General features: G+C 38.2%; 1 protein-coding gene across 8 annotated transcripts in view; it reads right to left on the reverse strand.

Annotated features, from left to right (window-relative positions):
* cv-2 (crossveinless 2) overlaps window positions 1–20,544 on the reverse strand; it is a 278,727-nt gene that overhangs the window by 51,894 nt on the left and 206,289 nt on the right. For all 8 annotated transcript variants that reach the window (XM_067776468.1, XM_067776469.1, XM_067776472.1 and 5 more), the window contains one exon: window positions 8,945–9,036. In XM_067776468.1, the coding sequence (XP_067632569.1) occupies window positions 8,945–9,036 (92 nt within the window). The remainder of the gene's footprint in view (window positions 1–8,944; window positions 9,037–20,544) is intronic.

The following is a 20,544-nucleotide window of genomic DNA, read 5'->3' on the forward strand; positions in this document are numbered from 1 at the left end:
GAAATGGATGTTAGAAGCATTGTTTTCACACTGCAATTGAAAAGATGGTTGGTGTCATGCAAGGACACATTACACGCCCAAATATACGAAATGTATTTTTGATACGCAGTAGCTTAACCTTTTACAGTATCAAGAGTGATGCGCATCCTCCCAGGAAGACTGCTTTCCTATACTGCGAGTTTCGGTTATTGGACACTGGGAACCTCGCCAGCCATTTATCGGCATAAGACTTTACTTGAATTTTTGTTTATGAAGCGAGACTTCACAAATCAGTTGTCTATTAGGATGCCTACATTTCTGAATATTTAACAGAAACTCCTCTATGGGCTCTCCTCTATGGGCAATGTTTTCATCTCACTGTGTACATGATGTTCGGTAGATGTATACAAAGATCCCTGGGGAAGCCAAATGATTGAGCGGCGACTGCAGGACTTAGCTCGAAACTCTTGAAAGTAAACCAGCAGAGTTTCTAGCAGAATATGGCATCCGTACAAATCAATGTGATCTTTAACCATTTTTAAGATGAATATCTTGGATACATTCAGCGCAAGAGCGGTATTCACCGGTAACTGGACTATTGCGGTGTCACAACTGCAACCTTTCTGAGGTAAGGGTGGCTGCTGTGAGTCTGTACAAAGCAGTGTTGAGGTAAAATGAAGTTACTGTAAATAATTTTCAAAATCGCCCCAGCGGTCTAGGATATTAGTTCTGGATAGGTTCTCAAAGGTTTGAGCTGAACGAATTGAATTCAGTGGATCGAGATTGCCACAGCAATTTTAGATGTTAGTTAATATTCGTACAGTATTTTTCATTGGCTAAGTTACGAGCTGTGGCAGAAAGATAACATAGACTTGCGACTTCTACCGCAGTGATAATGAGGTGGGGGGGACATGGTTTTTTTGTTTGAAACAAATATAAAATTCTGTCTAGATATTGACGGTTTCAACGGTGCCTGAAAGGGACTTTGATTTTTTCAAAGTCCATCTCTAATCCATTCATACATCGCAGTATATGCAATATTTGGCTCATATTTCTATAGATTTAATGTTGCAAAACATCTGCCTACGGAACATTTCCTTTTGGTGGAGCATAAATCACATTATTTATAAAATGGCATAGAATAGTTTATAAAATTGGTATGTGTGTAAGTATGCAGCAAACGAAATGTCGAGAAATACGAGCAGAAGGATATGAATGGCGGAAGTAAATCCATATGCTATTCTATTGTGTATTTGTATAAATTGAAATTGCACTATGTCCCTGGGCTGTGATGGACACAATTCATAAGTGCACATATTCGCAGATACATATGTACATACATACATACTACATAAATACATCTCAAGTTAGGAGTTTCAGAACCATTATGAATACATTCATATACATATATGTGGTCACTGGCCAGTTCAAATTGAGTGTTTTAGTTTACTTTTATTTTTATAGCCAGTTGCGTAACTGTTAGAGATGTTAACGAGAAGTGGATAAAAAAACAGATGAAGGGCTATAGAAGAAGGAAAGGTCCGGGTAAGAGGGAGAGGGATAAAACAAGTGTTGAAGAAGGGCCCAAGAGAAGGTGAAGTTTAATGAAAAGTAGTTGAAATTAAGTTACTTCCAAGCCAAAGCGCGAGGGTAGGATAAACTCTGCTGTACCGATCTACCTCTTCGTCTACTTCCCCCTCTCCTTTTCAATTTTTGTCTTTTCCTCTCCCTCTAATTGTGAGTTTGCATGTAAAGAATACATGCAATATATTTGCCAGGATGCAACAAAACAAATTATGTGCTCTTCGTGATTAGACTCTACGTCAGCGGGTATACGAAGGCAACTAGCTATCAAAGAGGATTCATATCTTTCCCTGACTATGAGAATAATGGGACTTCCCACTTACATAAGAGCGTAATATTACAAATAGATAAGTAGCAAATAAACCAAACTGCTAAAATAACGCGGGAATAACCTTAGTTTTGGGTTTTTCGCCATATCCATAATCTAAATATGTTTGAGTTGGTCAATTTATTAAGTTTTTGTATATTTTATTTATTGTTTTGCATACGTTTTGACTAAGAGACTTATGGTTTGTAGAATATGTTTGCAGTTTTTTGCGTTTTCTACATTTTTATGAAAATTTTACGGTTTTTTGGTTAAGGCACATATTAAGGCATAAGTCACAAGTAAGGAAGGCTAAGTTCGGGTGTAACCGAACATTACATACTCAGCTGAGAGCTTTGGGGACAAAATAAAGAAAAATCACCATTTAGCAAAATGAACCTAGGGTAACCCTGGAATGTGTTTGTATGACATGTGTATCAAATGGAAGGTATTAAAGAGTATTTTAAGAGGGAGTGGGCCATAGTTCTATAGATGGATGCCATTTAGGGATATCGCCATAACGGTGGACCAGGGTTGACTCTAGAATTTGTTTGTACGACATGGGTATAAAATGAAAGTGTTAATGAGTATTTTAAAAGGGAGTAGCCCTTAGTTGTATATGTGAAGGCGTTTTCGAGATATCGACCAAAATGTGGACCAGGGTGACCCAGAACATCTTCTGTCGGGTACCGATAATTTATTTATATATGTCATACCACGAACAGTATTCCTGCCAAGATTCCAAGGGCTTTTGATTTCGCCCTGGAGAAATGTTTGATTTTCTTCTACTTAATATGTAGGTGTCACACCCATTTTACAAAGTTTTTTCTAAAGTTATATTTCGCGTCAATAAACCAATCCAATTGCCATGTTTCATCTCTTTTTTCATATTTGGTACAGAATTATGGCATTTTTTTCATTTTTCGTAATTTTCGATATCGGAAAAGTGGGCGTGGTCATAGTCGGATTTCGGCCATATTTAATACCAAGGTAAAGTGGGTTCAGGTAAGTACGTGAACTGAGTTTAGTAAAGATATATCGTTTTTTGCGCAAGTTAACGGCCGAGCGGATGACAGACGGTCGACTGTGTATAAAAACTGGGCGTGGCTTCAACCGATTTCGGACATTTTCACAGAAAACAGTTATCGTCATAGAATCTATGTCCCTACCAAATGTCACTAGGATTGGTCAATTTTTGCTCGACTTATGGCATTAAAAGTATTCTAGACGTATTAAATGAAAAAGGGCGGAATTACGCCCATTTTGAAATTTTCTTTTATCTTTGTATTTTGTTGCACCATACCATTACTGGAGTCGAATGTTGACGTAATTTACTTTTATATTGTAAAGATATTAAATTTTTTGTTAAAATTTTACTTAAAAAATTTTTTTTTTAAAGTGGGCGTGTTCGTCATCCGATTTCGCTAATTTTTATTTAGCACACATATAGTAATAGGAGTAACGTGCCTACCAAATTTCATCATGATATCTTCAACGACTGCCAAATTACAGCTTGCAAAACTTTTAAATTACAGCTTGCAAAACTTTTAAATTACCTTCTTTTAAAAGTGGGCGGTGCCACGCCCATTGCCCAATATTTTTCTAATTTTCTATTTTTCGTCATAAGGTCAACGCATCTACCAAGCTTCATCGCTTTATCCATCTTTGGTAATGAATTATCGCACTTTTTCGGTTTTTCGAAATTTTCGATATCGAAAAAGTGGGCGTAGTTGTAGTCCGATTTCGTTCACTTTAAATAGCGATCTGAGATGAGCGCCCAGGAACCTACATACCAAATTTCATCAAGATACCTCAAAATTTACTCAAGTTATCGTGTTTACAGGCGGACGGACGGACAAGGCTAAATGAATTTCTTTTTTCACCCAGATCATTTTGATATATAGAAGTCTATATCTATCTCGATTAGTTTATGCCGTTACGGATTACCGTTATGCGAACAAAGTTAATATACTCTGTGAGCTCTGCTCAGCTTTGCCAGGCCCTTAGGGAATACTTATTCTACCATTGTGAGACACAATAACAACACTTGTGCTAGCACCCGATCAATCTGATTACATTGGATTTGTGGTTTGTCTTACTTACTTACTTAATTGGCGCTTAACCGTCTAAACGGTTATGGCCGAAAATAAATGTACGGCGCGATAACCTCCGAAGAAATCTAAGGCCGAGCTTCTCTTCCAATTTGCGTCGTGCTCCTCTTGATTTTTCCCTACAAATTGGTCGGACGGGACCTACATGTTTTATGCCGACTCCGAACGGCATCTGCAAGGCAGATGAGTTTTCACTGAGAGCTTTTCATGGCAGAAATACAATCGGAGCGCTTGCCAGACACTGCCGAGGGGCGACCCCGCTTAGAAAAATTTTCTTCTAATTGAAAAATCTTATTTCTAAAATTTTGATGTTGCTTTGCCCGGGAGTTGATCCCAGGGCATACGGTGTGATAGGCGGAGCACGCTACCATCACACCACGGTGGCCGCATCCCTTGTGGTTTGTCGCATCCCTTGAAATTACAATTGCTCACAATCACCAAAATATGGCAAATGATGGAATGTCTCTTTCCATAAGCAATCTCTTAAGCAAAAATCAAGACTTCCACACCTTACAAATTAGAATACCAGGTTCATCATTAGGAAGAAACACGGTCTATCCTACTGTGCCTTTAAAATATGTAATTTTAGTCATGAGAGGGAGGATACGATAGAGATTAAGAACAAGACGAAGGCGAATAAAAAGGGGAAATTAAGCATTTGAGGGAAAGAAGTCGAGAAGAAACAGGCTTAGAAATGTGAATAGAAGAGAAGAAAGGCAGGGCACTAGAAAGCGAGTGGCAAAGGGAGAGGCAGGGAAAGGTGGAAGAAAATACGAGAAGGAAAGGAAAGAGGATGGAAATGGAAGAAGAAGACTAAATTGGAAAAGAAAAGGGATAGAAGTAGAAAGCAAAGTGAACAGATAGAGAGACTTTCTGTCATTATTTTTATGCGTGCGTGAATTGGGAAGCAAGAGATGATTCCACTTTTCAGTGACAAATTTTGACGATGACGATATCACCGCTAAGAGTTAGAATACCCAGGCTTAAAGAGCAATAATGGTGGTAGGAGCTTTCAAAGAAAGGCTCTCAGGATATAGCCGCAAGTTCCTAAGATGGATATACATGATGACAACCAGACTCATAATTAATTAACTATATAGTATTGTAACGAATTTAGAGCAATTCCGCTTATTTGGAACCTTCCACAACGTTCGAATCACTAAACTGTTGAATAAATAAATCCAATATTTAATAATGCAAAATGGCCTTTATTAAAGTACTTCACAATAACACTTATACTTCGCAACTGATTTTATACTTTCCTCGTTGACATATTTCTAGGCGCTTCTATTTCTAGAATGTGCCACTTGTTTACCAGCTTTAAGATTACCAGGTATAACATAACTACAGATGCACGTTATAGCTTCTCATATGCGCGTGTATATGTGAGTGATACTTCCACAGATAATTGTCTACTTTTGGGAGCATCTCAGATAAGATATATACATATGTTTGTGCGTCTCTCTCCGCTGCGTGTACGTACATATGTGTAGACATAATGATTGATTCAAATGACTACCTTGATACAAGTGAGTACCTGCTTTATTGTTGTTGTGGCTTCATTTACTTAGCATCACTTAGTGTCACTAATATTCGTCACAGTATAGTAGGTATACTCAGACGATACCAGCTAAAAAAGGCTTTGAAAGGGTTAAAATGATTTATACCCGCAAAATTAAGAAACTGGGGTTTTCGGCAGACAAAAGGCTGTGCGGTAAACAACATAAAGCTACGGTAAATATCTTCAAAAGAAACATAAGAGTGTTAACAGGTATGTTAATCGGTCCATGTAGACTCGAAAGGTATGTACCTCAAACTGACATCTGTTCTAATCTTTTTCTTCTCCTTCTCGTAGCGATAAACACACTCGCTGAAGGTTTTATTGAGTGCTAGCGGTAATGATGGTCGTTTGATGGATACGGTGCTTTTAGGAAATTGGCACTATTAAGGTACCAGCCCGACCAACTCAGAAACGATTTGATATGATAACAGCGAACCTTCTAGGTCTGTTGATTTTAGTAGCCTCTTATGTCAGTCATTCCTACAGCTGGAATATGTTAATGCCACTGGGGGTATCTGCTCTAATCACGATAGCACGGAAGAGATTGCAGAGCACTTCTTTCTCGAATTCGATGGCAATGCGAGAAGAATGCTAACGATCTCCGCTCACTAAAGCTGTAAAATGCTGGATTTTCTGTATTTTGAAAAGAAATCAGGCACAATAGAACCATAGGTCGCATTTCATATTCATTGTTAATCTAAGGGCCTAGCTATCTTCACACCTCTATGTAAGTACAACAATCTACATTGCGATATTAATAAATTGAAGCGTTTCTGACAACTGGGTATTTAATATTCATATTGATCTGAATTTTAATTTTGATTTCCACTACCATGTTTTTCAAGCTTTCTATCTATTCATTAGTTATAGCTTTGTAGCATCGACCATCCCTTGCCAACGATGTCACAATCTCAGTGCTATTCATTTGATATATTCATAATATTATTCTTACGCTGAATATTTGAACGCAGAACGGAGTCGCCAATAAACGCAACGCAATTTACGCATCCTTTAATTCTTCTTTCAAAATATGTATGATTAAGTATTCCATAGATACATATTAGAGCTGCATAGCCGCAATGCGTCTATGCGCTGTGGGGATATTTGAAAAAAGTGCGCGACAGAGCAGTGGGAAGTTGGAATATAAGAGTTCATCCTAAATTCAATGCAGTTAGTATTTTAAATGGATTTTCTCATATAAATCATTCATTGTTTAAGCTGTGCATTGCTACACACATACACGCAAACAAAAACACACACAACTAACTCGCATAATCAAGAAATGTAATCTCTACTTTAACTTCCGTCTGTTAATTTGGAAAAGCTTTATGCGTTAAGGCTAAATTTGTTTTTATATGTGCATGTGTGTGTGTGTGTGTGTGTGTGTGTGTAAGCGCCCGTAAGCGCACTCTCGGTTGTCAGCCGTCACTTCAGATTATAGATTTTGCCAATGCGAAATATTTAGGTCAATAACTTGGCTGCTCATAGAAGCGGCAAAAACGGACATAATAAAAGCAACAACAACAACAAAAAAGTAATACACTAACACCATTACTCACATTAAGCAAGTACTTTACTAGATGCTTAAACATAAATATCGTAGTTGGCAATCAGTTTTGTCTGTTTGCAGGATATATAATAATCAAGTGAACAGACCGGATTGGCGATATAAGCGGATGCTTTATCATTGTATAATGGAATATACTATTTGTTTGAATGTGTCTGTGTACGTCAGGGTTTGGACTATAATAATTAATAGATTTTTCAAAAAAATTATGGTATAGATTTATTTCGGATGTTAATAATATTATAAATGTGAAAATTTGATCAGTTGGAAGGTCAAAAGGCTGCTTTTTTTGCACGCAGATAGCCAATAGTCTGGAAAGATCTACTGGCCATATTTTTGTGGTGTCCTTGCTCACTAAACTGTAGCGTAATGAGCGAATATTAATAGAAATTAACGAAGGTAGAAAAACGAGTTTATGATATACTAGCAGCACGGCCGATATTGTTCTGTCCTACCTTTGGTTTATCTGCATAATTTTTAAGACGTTTTTACCTCTTACTTTCCCTTCTCTACCCTTTATTCCCAGTCATAGTCACAGCGCCAGTCCAGCCAGAGTCATTTCGGACGTATGTGTGGTATTATCAATGCATATCTTTATTTCCGCTTCGCATGCATATTTTGTAAAAGGCAATGGAGAGATGGGAAAGGAGCAGTAACAAAAAGAACAGGAAAAAATAAAAGGAAAGGTGAAGGAAGGTAGAATCGAAATCCAAGCCGAAGCCGGCACCGAAACATGAAATCGAAGTGTTAACGGTTTTTAATCGATAAGTTCCCGGTTTGTCATCCACGGGACATGGGCATGTTATCTATTTCTTAGCGACTAGTTATCGGTGTTTTAGAGTTATAGATTAATTATGGAAATGATGTTAACTTGATATTGAAGAGTTATAGATTATTCATCAATATGTTGTCAAAAAGTTATCGTTTTGCTATAGAGCTGAATTAAAGATTTGTTTTCGAAAAGTAATCGACTTATTATCGAAAATTTGTCGATTTATTATCGAAAAATGTTCGATTATCTATGTGCTATAAAAGAACTATAAATTTACTATCGGCATGTTATCGATTTGTTATTGGCATGTGATGCATTTGCTAACGAAAATTTATCGATTTTTTGCGAAGATCTATATGCTAGATGTGTTACCGAAAAGTTATCGATTTACTATCAGAGTTTTAGGACATAGTTATCAGCGTCTTATCCATTTGTTATCGATGAATCATCGGTTTTTTATGAAATAGATACCGATATATATTCCCATCGATAATAAACCAATAAGAAGCCGGTGACTCGGCGATAACAAGATCGAGGTCTAAGAAATTTTGGCGCTGCTACCCCTCTCCCTTTGGAGTTACCGTTAAAATTTATTTCTGGTGTAGATCATGCAGCTTTGAGATTTTGCAGGGACTATTTTCGGAGCCTTTTTGGAATTAGTTCCTAACGCCCTATATATCGTACGGATCTCTTTTGAGATGGCTCTAGTCTGGAATTTTTCGAATGGGAAGTTTTAATTTTCGACCACTTCGGAATCGATTCGGAATTAATTCAGGATAATGTCGGCACTCTTTCATTATAGTTTCGGAATCATTTTGGGATAACTTTTGGACAACTTCAGAATCATTTGGGATTATTTCGAGACTATCGCCGGATTAAACATATATGTATTGTTTCCAGTATTAATTCGAGAATATTTCGCGCTCAATTCAGAACCATTTCGAGATAATTTTTTTTTTACTCTTCACTTTTGACAAAGAAATTATTTTCCACCGACGAATATCAAGCCCACCCAAAATTTTCAGAAGAAAAGTTATTTGTATATTATTTCTTTAGTACAACTCACCTTGCAGGCACATTTAAAGCACTTTGAATTCCATTTTATCAGGTCCTGAAGTGGTACTTCCTCACCTTCATTGGAACACGATTGTAAATTGCCTGGAATAGAGTCGTAAATTTAGCTTTTGCGAATTATATAGAGTACAACACAAAAGGCTACATGCTTGTAAAACAAAGATAGGGGACTAAGCACCAGTTAAGGAAAATATCGATGACATTGTGGACACTTTGGACATTTTGAGCTTTTATTTCCCCTTCTTCTTCCGTAATGCAAAATCAGAGGTTTGCTAAACACCATCTTGGCCAAGAGCTTTTGACGCAGTCAGCCACAGCACGTTTCTCTAAAATATAGAAGGGTACACTCTTCCATCTAGTCTAAAAAGATGGACAATAAACTAATTGAGTGGTCGAATGACATCGATTCAATTTAGGAACCAATAAGAAAAAAAAACAAGGGCTTTCAAAGGATAGTGTCCTATGCCCGTATATGTTTAATTTCTACATCTCGTAGCCCCTTCCACACCAGAAGTAGTTAGCATTGTTTCCTTCGCCGATGGCAGAACCTAGCCTTTCCAATGATGACACTTGCTTTAAAATTAACAAATATTACCTAGTCCTTCCAGTATTTTCGCCTCACATAACGTGGCACTATCATCGACCAAGTCCTTGGCGACCTTATTCACGACGTGGACGTGGCAAATTGCGGAGTTATTGGACATCCACGTCGATGGTATTATGCTACGTCAGACACTTAAAAATAGTAGGCGTGTCGTTCGCTATTGACCTTCATTTCGGCGAGCATGTAGCCCCAATTACACCTTAAGTTCATAGCCGTAACAGATTCCTCAGTCCTTCGATAGCAGAACTTGGCGCAAAGATAAAGAAGCTCACATAGGCTGAATGAATCTGCAGTGTTACCATAAGTTTGTTTAAAGACCAAACTGAATAAAATAAATAAAAACTGAACTACAAACTGAATAACTCTATCAAAAACCAGGACCTATGTAACAAAACAACTCCGTTCTTCTGGCAATTACTAGAAGCTTCCTATGACCTATGCATCTTGCTACTTCTAGATCTGATAGCCGTGCCACTCCTTATAGCTGGAGTCTTAGACTGCCAAGCGCAGGTTATGAGCCCAAAATGTAATCCATCGTTTTCTCCTCCAACTACGTCTCCTATCACTTCCTACATCTCCTATCACTGACCAAGCCTAACATAAAGGCATGTGACGCCAGAAGGCAGTGTGCAGTCAGAATACCCGTTATGAGTCTACAGTGTTCTATTTTTAATGACAAGAGTAACTTTGTTAGTCTAACATTATAAGACCTACACATGATCTGGGACACTTTGCAGTCCCTTGCTTGTGTCCACGCCTTTCTCGCTTGGTCGATCATGTGCACCTCTCGCCCTCTCTTGATATCGCCCAATCTAACTGGAATATCCGTTAGAGAACATCGATGACAATTTGAGAGTGATCGCACCTTCTGGCTGGAGCGAAGCAAATTTTACAATATCGCCACTATCGACGGTTTATTGATTTTGAAAGTGAAGACGGCATACCCTAAAATGTCTTTGAAGCATATGAGCGCAAGGGCTGGATATCTCCTTTCGACAGGACAACCTTGCTAGAGGCTGTCCACTCATTTTGTGTGGATTTATGTTCAGGACTGACAGCATTTTATTAGGCCTTTAATTAGGCGGCTCGCAGCTGTTAGTTAAAGTTCAGTGTTTTAATTGATCAGTTCACTGAAATAAGTTGCTGCGGAAGTTCCACAAAGAAGTTGCTGATAATTCTTATATTAGTTAGCTTCGAGAAGGCACTTTAAATATTTATCAGTCAATACCAATTACCATTATATTTATAGCTATCGCACTTCCTAGAGATATATGTAAGTACTAAGTATATGCATTCTATACCTAACATACCTGCAAAAATTCCGATTGCAATTCTTTTAAAAGAAAAACAGCCTCTAAGAAAGGGCGTCTTAAAAGATTTTGAAAAACACCTTATCACCACATTTAAGGTTAAGTGAATAAGCGGAAATGCTTCATCAACAAACAAGTTGCAAGTACCTAAATACAAACAAGTACGAGCAAATAAAATAGGTACAACTACAATAACAAGAAAACAATTGAGTCAGATCCTTAACAGCAGCCAAAAAGAACACGACTTAAAACAAAAATTAGGTAGTTGAAAGAATTTCCATTGTACAAATGCTAACATTAAATCAATATACGTGAGGGCAGGTACTTTAATTGTCCGACAAGTTCGTCGTCGTTTTTGGGTTATTCGAGCTCATTATTGTACTTGTACATATTGTTTGTTTTACAAGTAGTTAATTTTTGAATGTTTTTATATGAACGTTTGTGTGGATATGATTTTATGTTTGGATTTTGTTGATTGTTCTTTAAGTGCTGCAAATAAGAGACGAAGCCGCATTGTATTATAGTTGTTGTTGTAAATGGCGCTAACATATTTAGTGTACAACACAAAAGATGCAAAGTCGAGTACGCTAGAGACGAGTGGTTTCGGATGTTTGAAGAACTGTCCAGTTTGACAAATCTATGCTTATCTTTGACTGGATAATGTTGAAAAAATTAGCTGTTTTTAAACGGTTTTATTTAGCTTGAGTTGACAGGCAGGCCGCATGCACGGCCGCACGGCCGTTGTCAACGAATCTTGTAATTTAAATTTAAGTAACTTCCCGATAAGCTACAAGCTTGAAACTTGGAATATAGTTCAGAACCCGATGACAATGCAATAATAAGAAAAAACATCGCCGCTAGGTGGCGCTAGGATCGAGATATTCGCAAAATTCGCATTTGTGGTCCGATGTGGCTCATATTTGGAACACATAATACATGCAAGAATAAAACGCGACCTATGAAAAAAAATCGCCGCTAGGTGGCGCAAGGATCGAGATATTCACAAAAATCGTATTTGTGGTCCGACTTGGCTCTTGCTTGGAACACATAATACATGCAGAATAGAAAGCGACCTATCAAAAAAATCGCCGCTAGGTGGCGCAAGGATCGAGATATTCACAAAAATCGTATTTGTGGTCCGATTTGATTTGGTCCATATTTGGAACACATAATACATACATGAATAGAAAGCGACCTATGATGTCCGATTCGTCTCATATTTGGAAGAAATATTACATACAGTCCTGTAGAAGTGACATCAAAATATTTTGGAGTTGGAGGAGGGACAAGCATACGTGGCGCAGAGTCGAGTAAAGTCTTTGGAAGGATTGTGTATTGAGGACTTAGGTTGTAACAAATTGTCAGGAAAGAGTCCTTGTAATAATGAGTCACTAAATGAACGAAATAGAATGAGAAATAATAGGCAATTAAATAAAGACTAAAAACTTGAAAATAAAATAATTAAAAAAAAATTTTTTAAGTTAAACGGTTTTATTGAAAACAATACTTGCATGAAATAATAATAATACGAAAAGCTAGAAAATAATTAGGTAGGTCCTAGGTACTAGTCATCACACTCCTTATCAATCTAGGGCGTTGATCGACAATTAAATAAAAGCGTATTATTATTATTTCATGTAAGTATTGTTTTCACTAAAACCGTTTAACTTAAAAATTTTTTTTTATTATTTTATTTACATGTATATACATATGCACTTAAACTTTATGTGCACTGCTAAGTATCTAACTTTGCGGCCACCGTGGTGTGATGGTAACATGCTCCGCCTAACACACCGAGGGTCCCGGGTCCAACTCCCGGGCTAAGTTTCATCAAAAATTTATAAAAACAACTTTTTCCAATTAGAAACAACATTTTTTTATTGGGGTCTCCCTCGGCAGTAATTTGGCAAACATTCCGATTGTATTTCTGAAATGAAAAGCTTCTCAGGGTAGATGCCGTTAGGAATCGCCATAACAAAGCCAACCTAATATAAACGCAGGCAAGTAATTTTCTGTCAAAAATGTCTCATGCACATACAACTTGTATGAGAGCAACCCAAATTGAATTTGCTGCGTGAAAACCTAACTCGATTTCCAATTTTTGTTCTGCGTGACATTTAGATTTGACGTTTGCACACATGCTTTACATTGTCGCAACGCATAATTATTTGGGTTAGGGCCAAAAATGCCGGTTGTTTGCGTGCGCTAAAAAAACGCAGTGCGGTTTTATTAGGTTGGCTTGTAAAACATGTAGGTCTCGTCCCGCCAATTTGCAGGGAAAACTAAAAAGGAGCACGAAGTTAATTGGAAGAGAAGCTTCTTCGGAGCTTATCGCACCGTGCATTTAATTTTTAAATTTCAGTATTGCATTATACTCAATAGCAGCGGCGCCTAAACGTTGCCGATGAAGGAATTTAGCAGTTCCCGAAATGGATCTATACAACGAGCTTTGGCAGTTGTCTAAATTTTTTCTTTCTTCTGTTCTAATTTAAAAATTTTTTCAATTAAGAAAAAATTTATCATAACAATAATAATGATAAAAAAAATTATTGTTAGGCCTTGAGCTCGATTCGAACCCGCGATTATACTCAATTGCGACTGAAATGTGTCTCTTAATTTTATCTCTCCACTTCTGTATCCGAAAATTGTGATTCCATTATACATCGCAACCAATTCAGCTATAGGTTATACCGGCGAACGGTGGTGATTGTCTCCTGGTGTCAAAACAACCCATTTTGTAGCGAGTTATTTACCACAGCTGCAAGTCTGCCGCTAGATGGGTCTCCTAAACCATTATCTAAGCGATGATAAGAGTTTTGCAGTTGCATATACATGTACAAAAAAAACGCGGCTATTGTTTCTCTTAAAATATGAAGAGTAGGCGGGGTATTCTTGGATACTTTTTTCTCTAAGCGGAAAACACGCAAAAATTTAAATTATTGATAGGAAAGTTGAACAAAAATTAAAAAAAAAACATGAAATCATGAAAACTTTAGAAAACTAGTGACAATTGCCCCAAAAAGGAAGCTAAACTAGGGAAGACTCTAGTAATGGTCATTTTATTTTTATTACTATTATCTGCATCACTATGAGTCGTTCTAGTATTGATCCGTATTCACAAGATTAAGTCCCTTGGGGAGCTGTCTTTTTTTTTTCAGATTGCTTTCGTATGCGGTTTTCATCGCAAAGTCTGTTTTTGTACTTTTCTTAATATTGACAGTTCGAAAGCATTTGGTATCTCTGAACCCAAATATGCATAACTTTGCAAAAAGCGAAGAAGCCGAAACGTGTTAGTCTCACACACAAGAAGGCGATACGTGTTAGTCTTCCACGCAAGACACCGAAACGTGTTAGTTTTCCACGCATACAACAAATCGTGCTAATCTTCCATGGAAATTGAAACGGGTTAGTCTTTCATTGGAACGACGATAATTCCGAAATTAGCCTGCAACTATCCTTATATAATAGCAAAAATACTATTCGAAACAAACCCCGAATTTTTCCGAAATGATCTTAAATTAGTCTTGAAGCTATCCAAAAAGACCCTAAAAACTATCCTAAACTCAACTATGTACAAAGTTCATACAACATTCTCAAAGTTCACATTCAATTATCTGGATTAACCCAAACTGCAAGTAAAGACGTTTACACGACAAGTAAAATGACTTGTGAAAGGGAATGTTTAGTTTAACCATCACAAGTTTGCCACGAAGGTCTTCTTAAAGACCATTCTTCAACCCTTGTCTGCGACCATGGTCTCCATATGGTGGAAATTGGTCACTCCCAATGACAACTTCATGCTCAAAATCGTATAAAAATGTTTTCGAACCGCAGAGGACGCAAGTGAAAGTATTCGGGCTGTAACTCTTTTGGACGGTATATCGTTCTGCAGAGTATTTGATTTGCGACCGATTTTTATCTCTCTTTGCTGATGGTGTGTAAAACAAAAACATTACCCCTTTCCTCTCCGAACTTTTACAAGTTCTGCCAATACCAAAATAGCTACTTCACCAGCTTCCCGCCACAGTTTGACTGCAAAAATTAAATAAATCAATTGATTTCTCTTTTTGACATAAAACTATGCCAAACTACTTTCTTATACGCATCAGATGCGAGAGAAGTTTCCAATAATGGCGCGAAGAACAATTTTTTCACAAAATCGTATAGGACATAGCACAATACAAACATCCTACAAAGCTCATCCGTGCATCAGAGGGTTTAGGCTCCACCTATATTATGAATTCTAGCAATACCCCGTGATCGAGGATATCCCATCCATCCCTACGCATGTGCAGAATTGCAGCGATTTTGGCAGGATGAGTTAGCACGGAGTTACCAACATGACCTAACTTGGATGTTTACTAAAATGAATTATGACTTGGAACACGTTTTGCCTCGGCTCGGTATAATTATCGCTACATTTTAAGCCAGGGTATAGAAACTGCCTCACCTAGCCTAACCATCGCTATTGAAAGCAGATGAAATGCTCGTGTTCATGAAAACGGGGGAATAAGTTTTTTTAAGGAACGGGTTCTTCGGCAGATGCTGTTGTTTTCCGCATGCGACTAAAGAAATCAATTCAATGATTTTACAATGAGTTGCAGCTGTGATATTCCTTTTTCAAAAATAAGACGGATGAAACCGGTGCTTCGACCCGTTCATCGGTTATCTACATCACTAACAAGTTCAAACCTCACTAATATACAATTTTTTAAGGTATTTAACTTTATATACATATATATATATATATATATATATATGAATGATAGCCTGATGGTTGGCTCTTTTAGACTGACCATTCTTGAAAAGTACATCAACCAAATTAAAGAAAGAAGAATTTAAAAACCCATGAATGTTGAATGGAAAAATGTAAGAGGTTGGAAATGAAAGTGGAGTAGGATTAGAGGTAGTGAAAGATCAGAAGACCGCTATATTAGACCACCTGCATGGCAGTGGCGCTGGTGCTGGAGCGTGCTGTGTGCTATAGATGTAGTCAACATCATTCCATTGTTGCTCTGCCAAGGGTCAGCTTGGACTTTTATCCGTATGAGGGTACAATATCGAGTTTAGAAATAGCAGCAGAGTGCTGCTGAATGCCACGTAACTTGATTTAAATTTTTAATATGAATTATCTGGATCTACAGAGCTCATAACGACTCTGCACAGTATCCTTTAAGTCGGTTAAATTTTTCCAGTGAGGCTTCTTATAGTGGAAATACTCTCGTAGTATTTTGATGTTTCTTTCGCCGACATTTGAACTTCAGACCATTGGTATGACAGACAAGCACACTACCCACTCTACTAAGGCAAGTGGCCAGAAAGTTAATCAGCCAACGATTGGAATCGGTCTGATGACCTTGATTTCTAAATCTGAAAAAGCAGCTAGTCAGCCAAATATGCCTCTGTTATAACAATACGTCGAATCAGATCCAGCTGTTGATAATTATTTCGATGGTAGGTTGGTTGGTAGCTGTGTTAGCCGCTGGAGATGCCGGACTTAATTAGTGAGGCCAATTGGTTTATGTCAAATGTGTTAAGTGATCCAAACAAGCTCTTTATTCTCTTTTTGTTATAGTCCGCGCATGTATTTTTGCAGGTCTAACATTTTTTTATCAAAGCATCAATGGTGTATGGTAATTATATTTCATTGTTTTTAGGTCTTTTGATAGCTGTAAGTATAATATCCTGCGATGGACTGGCCAGGTATCCAAACGACAGTAACGCTCACTGAATTGGCTATTTCATATCGGCGCTCTAAGAGGACATAAGTTGCTCGCTGGGTAAACAAATACCTTGCCACTACTTAAAGGGTTTTTTAACAGGAACTCTCACGTTCTTTCTTTTCCTAGTACCGCTGTTTAAGAGTTATCAGCTGTATTTAGGAGACGCATGTATAATGATACTTTAGCCATTCGGAGCCGAAACCGCTTACTTTTGATACTCTGCCACCCTTCCCAATGCCTTCTAGAGGGGAGCTTCACCGATTCGAACAAAAGGTAGACTACTTCTGACCCCCATTATATGACTGTGAATGGCTCTTCCTCTTCATACATCATACGCTTTGTTTGGAGCCATAGTTTCTAACTATAGCCTTGCTTATGTAGTGGACGATTAGTGCTCTATTCAACTTCCAATGTTAGATTTCCAGGTATTTTGCCCTTGTGAAGAATGATAGCTTGGTGCCATTGACTGAAGAAGCTCGAAATTGAATGATACTCGATGTCTTTGGGTGAAGATGATCAGAATTGGGGGATTGTTGTTGAGAAGTATAAGGGATAGAATTTTTCCGGCTCGGTTAATAGTAATATTCTATCTAGGGAGTCGAGCTCAGGGATGACATACGCTCGAAGAAGGGGGAGTGAAGGAACTTGGTACAAGTTGAACATATCCACGTGTGCTTCAATCAATAGCTGTGGCAATAAGGGTTGCATGGTGGTCGCCTGCTTGCCAGAACACTGCAACCAAAGCTTTCAATATAAAAGTAATGAAATGATGCTGGGTAAGCAGTTCCTGCTGAATTGCCACAAACCAGAACATCTCAGCTGACAATTCTGCCTTCTTGGCAAATAAGGGAGCAACGCCGTAAGACTGCCGGTGTTATACGGCATTTTCATTTAAAGGAACACGAGCCGGCCCACCAACCTCAGCCACACAGAGTCGATCAATTATTATGCCGCATTATGTCCTGTGAACTCCGCTATATGAGACGAATACCAGATTTTTGGAGACGAAAACAACAGAGTTGAGTTTGGGTTGCTGCTTATTTTATGTGCAAAACTGTATCATCGTACACGAATGCAACGTGTTCGACCAATAAAGGAACGTCAAAGATATTCCTCCGCACTAACGAAATGAAAACATCAGTAAAAAACACTAGCGCCAGCTAAGAAGCGCCATAATTACCGAATAATGTTGGCAACGAAAAAAAAAAGTACAACAAAAACAAACAAACTCAAAGGGTAAGACACGGCAATGCCAACAGCGTCGGAAAGAAAAGAACCCAACATGCCACACGGACACGGACCAAAGGTGAAGAAGATGAAGTTGAAAGCGAACACGTTGGCTAACATTCTTTTGCTTGTTTGCTGTTGCTGCTGCTGGCCACTCATTGACTGCACGCCAAAGATGCTTATCGTCGTTGACTTGTCGTCCAGACACAACTACTAAGCAAGCAACAACAACAAAACTTACAAACTACTGAAGAAACAAGTGAAGCGAAGAAGCGAAAAGGAACGCAACGTCCGACTGCAATGGTAATTGTGGCAACGGATGCAGGCCAACATAATCAAGCCATGCAACGGTTCACAATTGGTTCTTTGGGTTGGTAATTCTCAGAAAAGGGCCAAGTGCGTGATTTAAGGCTATGTGCCGCAGCGAAGATGTGCAACGAAATGCAGAGAGTTGGGGGCACAGTGTGTGGCATCGATAATAAAATAACATGCAAAGTCAAAGGAAATTGCAACGATAATTCAGGAGAGTAACAACAACAAATAATAAGGGTAACAGATACAATTTTGTCATTCATTTGTAAGCAATGTTTCCTTTTTGTTATTTTCGTTTATTTTTGTAATTTTCTTTCTTTGCTTTTGTTTTTCGAAAGTAAGTACATTTTTGTGCACAACTTGGCTGCTGAGATTTAAATAAGAAATTAATTGAATGAAATTCCTTCGTTATCGATCAGTTGGGCATCAATGAAGTCGGCAACATGCATGGATGTATTCGTGGTTGTAGCAGATAGGGAGAGATGAGAGCTTGAGCTATAGTTACACGGCATATCTTCCACTTCTTGTAGGGATAAAGGCACTCCCCGTAGGATTCAGGCAGTTTTATCGATGTTAGTCCTTTGTTGGATATTAGTCAGGTACATACAGGAAACTAGCACCATTAAGGCACTAATACGACCATATCGAGCACGCTTTGATATAAACACGTTGAAACTTCTTAGTCATCCTATTCCCTCCTCAGAGGAGGAAGCATATGCATTATACGAGTACATTCATAAATTTTTCACTGCATTGGCGAAGTGACTTGTCCTCAGATTGTTAGAACGACCAAGGCAGCTTTTGACATTTTTTATAAACCAAAAACTAAATTCTTGAATTCTAAAAAATCATCGTAGGCTTCGTTATCGATGTTGATGGTCCTTTGCCGGATATAGATCCGGTATGTTCCCGTAACAAAGCACCATTAAGGTACTAGGCCGACCATCTCGGGACGGATTTATATGACCACATTTAACCTTCTAGTCATCCCACCATCCATGCGGAACTTGGGGTCGACAGAGCCTCGCCTGTTAATATGTGTATGATACATTCATATTTGTAACAGAATTCCCCTCAGGTAAATGAGGTTGACAATTATTCCTCTACAATTTATTCGTTTTATTATATATAAAGATGGAACTTTATGGCCGCTAATTATAAGACGAAGTTTAAATCGATGCAGAAGCATCGTGACGTGTGGGAGAGAAACACATCTTCTTTGGAGGGTCTCATTAAAAAGTTATACTTTTTATGGTTCTCAACTTATTGCGAAATGTCTTTGCTTTCTATGCCCTGGTCCCAGATGGGGGATCCACGGGAGCAGTCTTAGTAGGTGGTTCTATGGGTTCTTTTCAGCCTTAAATTGTACTTGTGTTGTGACAAGGGATTGAGATGGCGTGAGAAGCTGCCTAGCTGCAGCAAAACGGGTGATCCAGATCGGTAAGCGTCAATCAAGAGCAAGAGGTCGCGCAGCATTGAAGTCTAAAATCAAAATTAGTAAATTTTTAATGTTAGCGCTATCCAATGCTCTACATTAGGGCGGGTCGATTTAAAAATCGCTCATTGCTCTGCGAAAATCGTATTCTAGGGATCAAAATAGGAAACTTTGCCGAAGGAACCTCTAAATTCACTTTACCCCCAGGGGGGTTCCAGGGGGTGTGCCACTGGCATCGGTGGGTCGGGCCCCCAAAGTTAGTGGGGGTCGGTCATACATTTTGACTCGATTGGAGCACTCTAAATGGGTCAAAGTGGGATTTTTCAAAATTTACCCCTACCTGGGGGGGACATCAGAATTCGTTTTAGAGGTATGGTTCCTTCGGCAAAATTTCTTATTTTGATCCCTAGAATATGATTTTCATAGAGCAATGGGCGATTTTTTGCCTCCCCACAAATCGACCCGCCCTACTCTACATATTTCTGAAATTCTTCTTTTACCTTCTATGAAAAAAGTTACCGTCTGATAATAACAAATGCACTTCCTATATACATATTATCATATATATCGGTTTCGAAAGCGGTACAAAAACCACCTAACCACACTTCATTATAATGAAAACGAATTGTTTGCTAAGGCGCCATGAAGGCATCAGTAAACAAAGTTTTATGAACTTTTTATTATGAAATATATGCATAGGTAATTAAAAAGACAGCTAATTTCATAAAAAGTGGCATTATTTATTTAACTTCTTTCATATTCTAGCAGGTGTGATATGTAGTTCCGCGAAGCTGTTAATACTAGATTAGCGGCTCTAATATGATGGAGCCTAAGAGCTAACCAAAGACAAGTAAGAAAGCCTAAGTTCGGGTTAAACAGAACATTACATACCCAGCTGTGCGTTTGAAACGCTCTTGTTGTTTGCTTTTTGTGTGGGTAATATAGGCTGCGCAATAATACATATGCACATGGTTCTATTCT

The sequence above is a fragment of the Eurosta solidaginis genome, chromosome 3, assembly GCF_040869045.1.
Source record: "Eurosta solidaginis isolate ZX-2024a chromosome 3, ASM4086904v1, whole genome shotgun sequence".
Classification (NCBI taxonomy): Eukaryota; Metazoa; Arthropoda; class Insecta; order Diptera; family Tephritidae; genus Eurosta; species Eurosta solidaginis.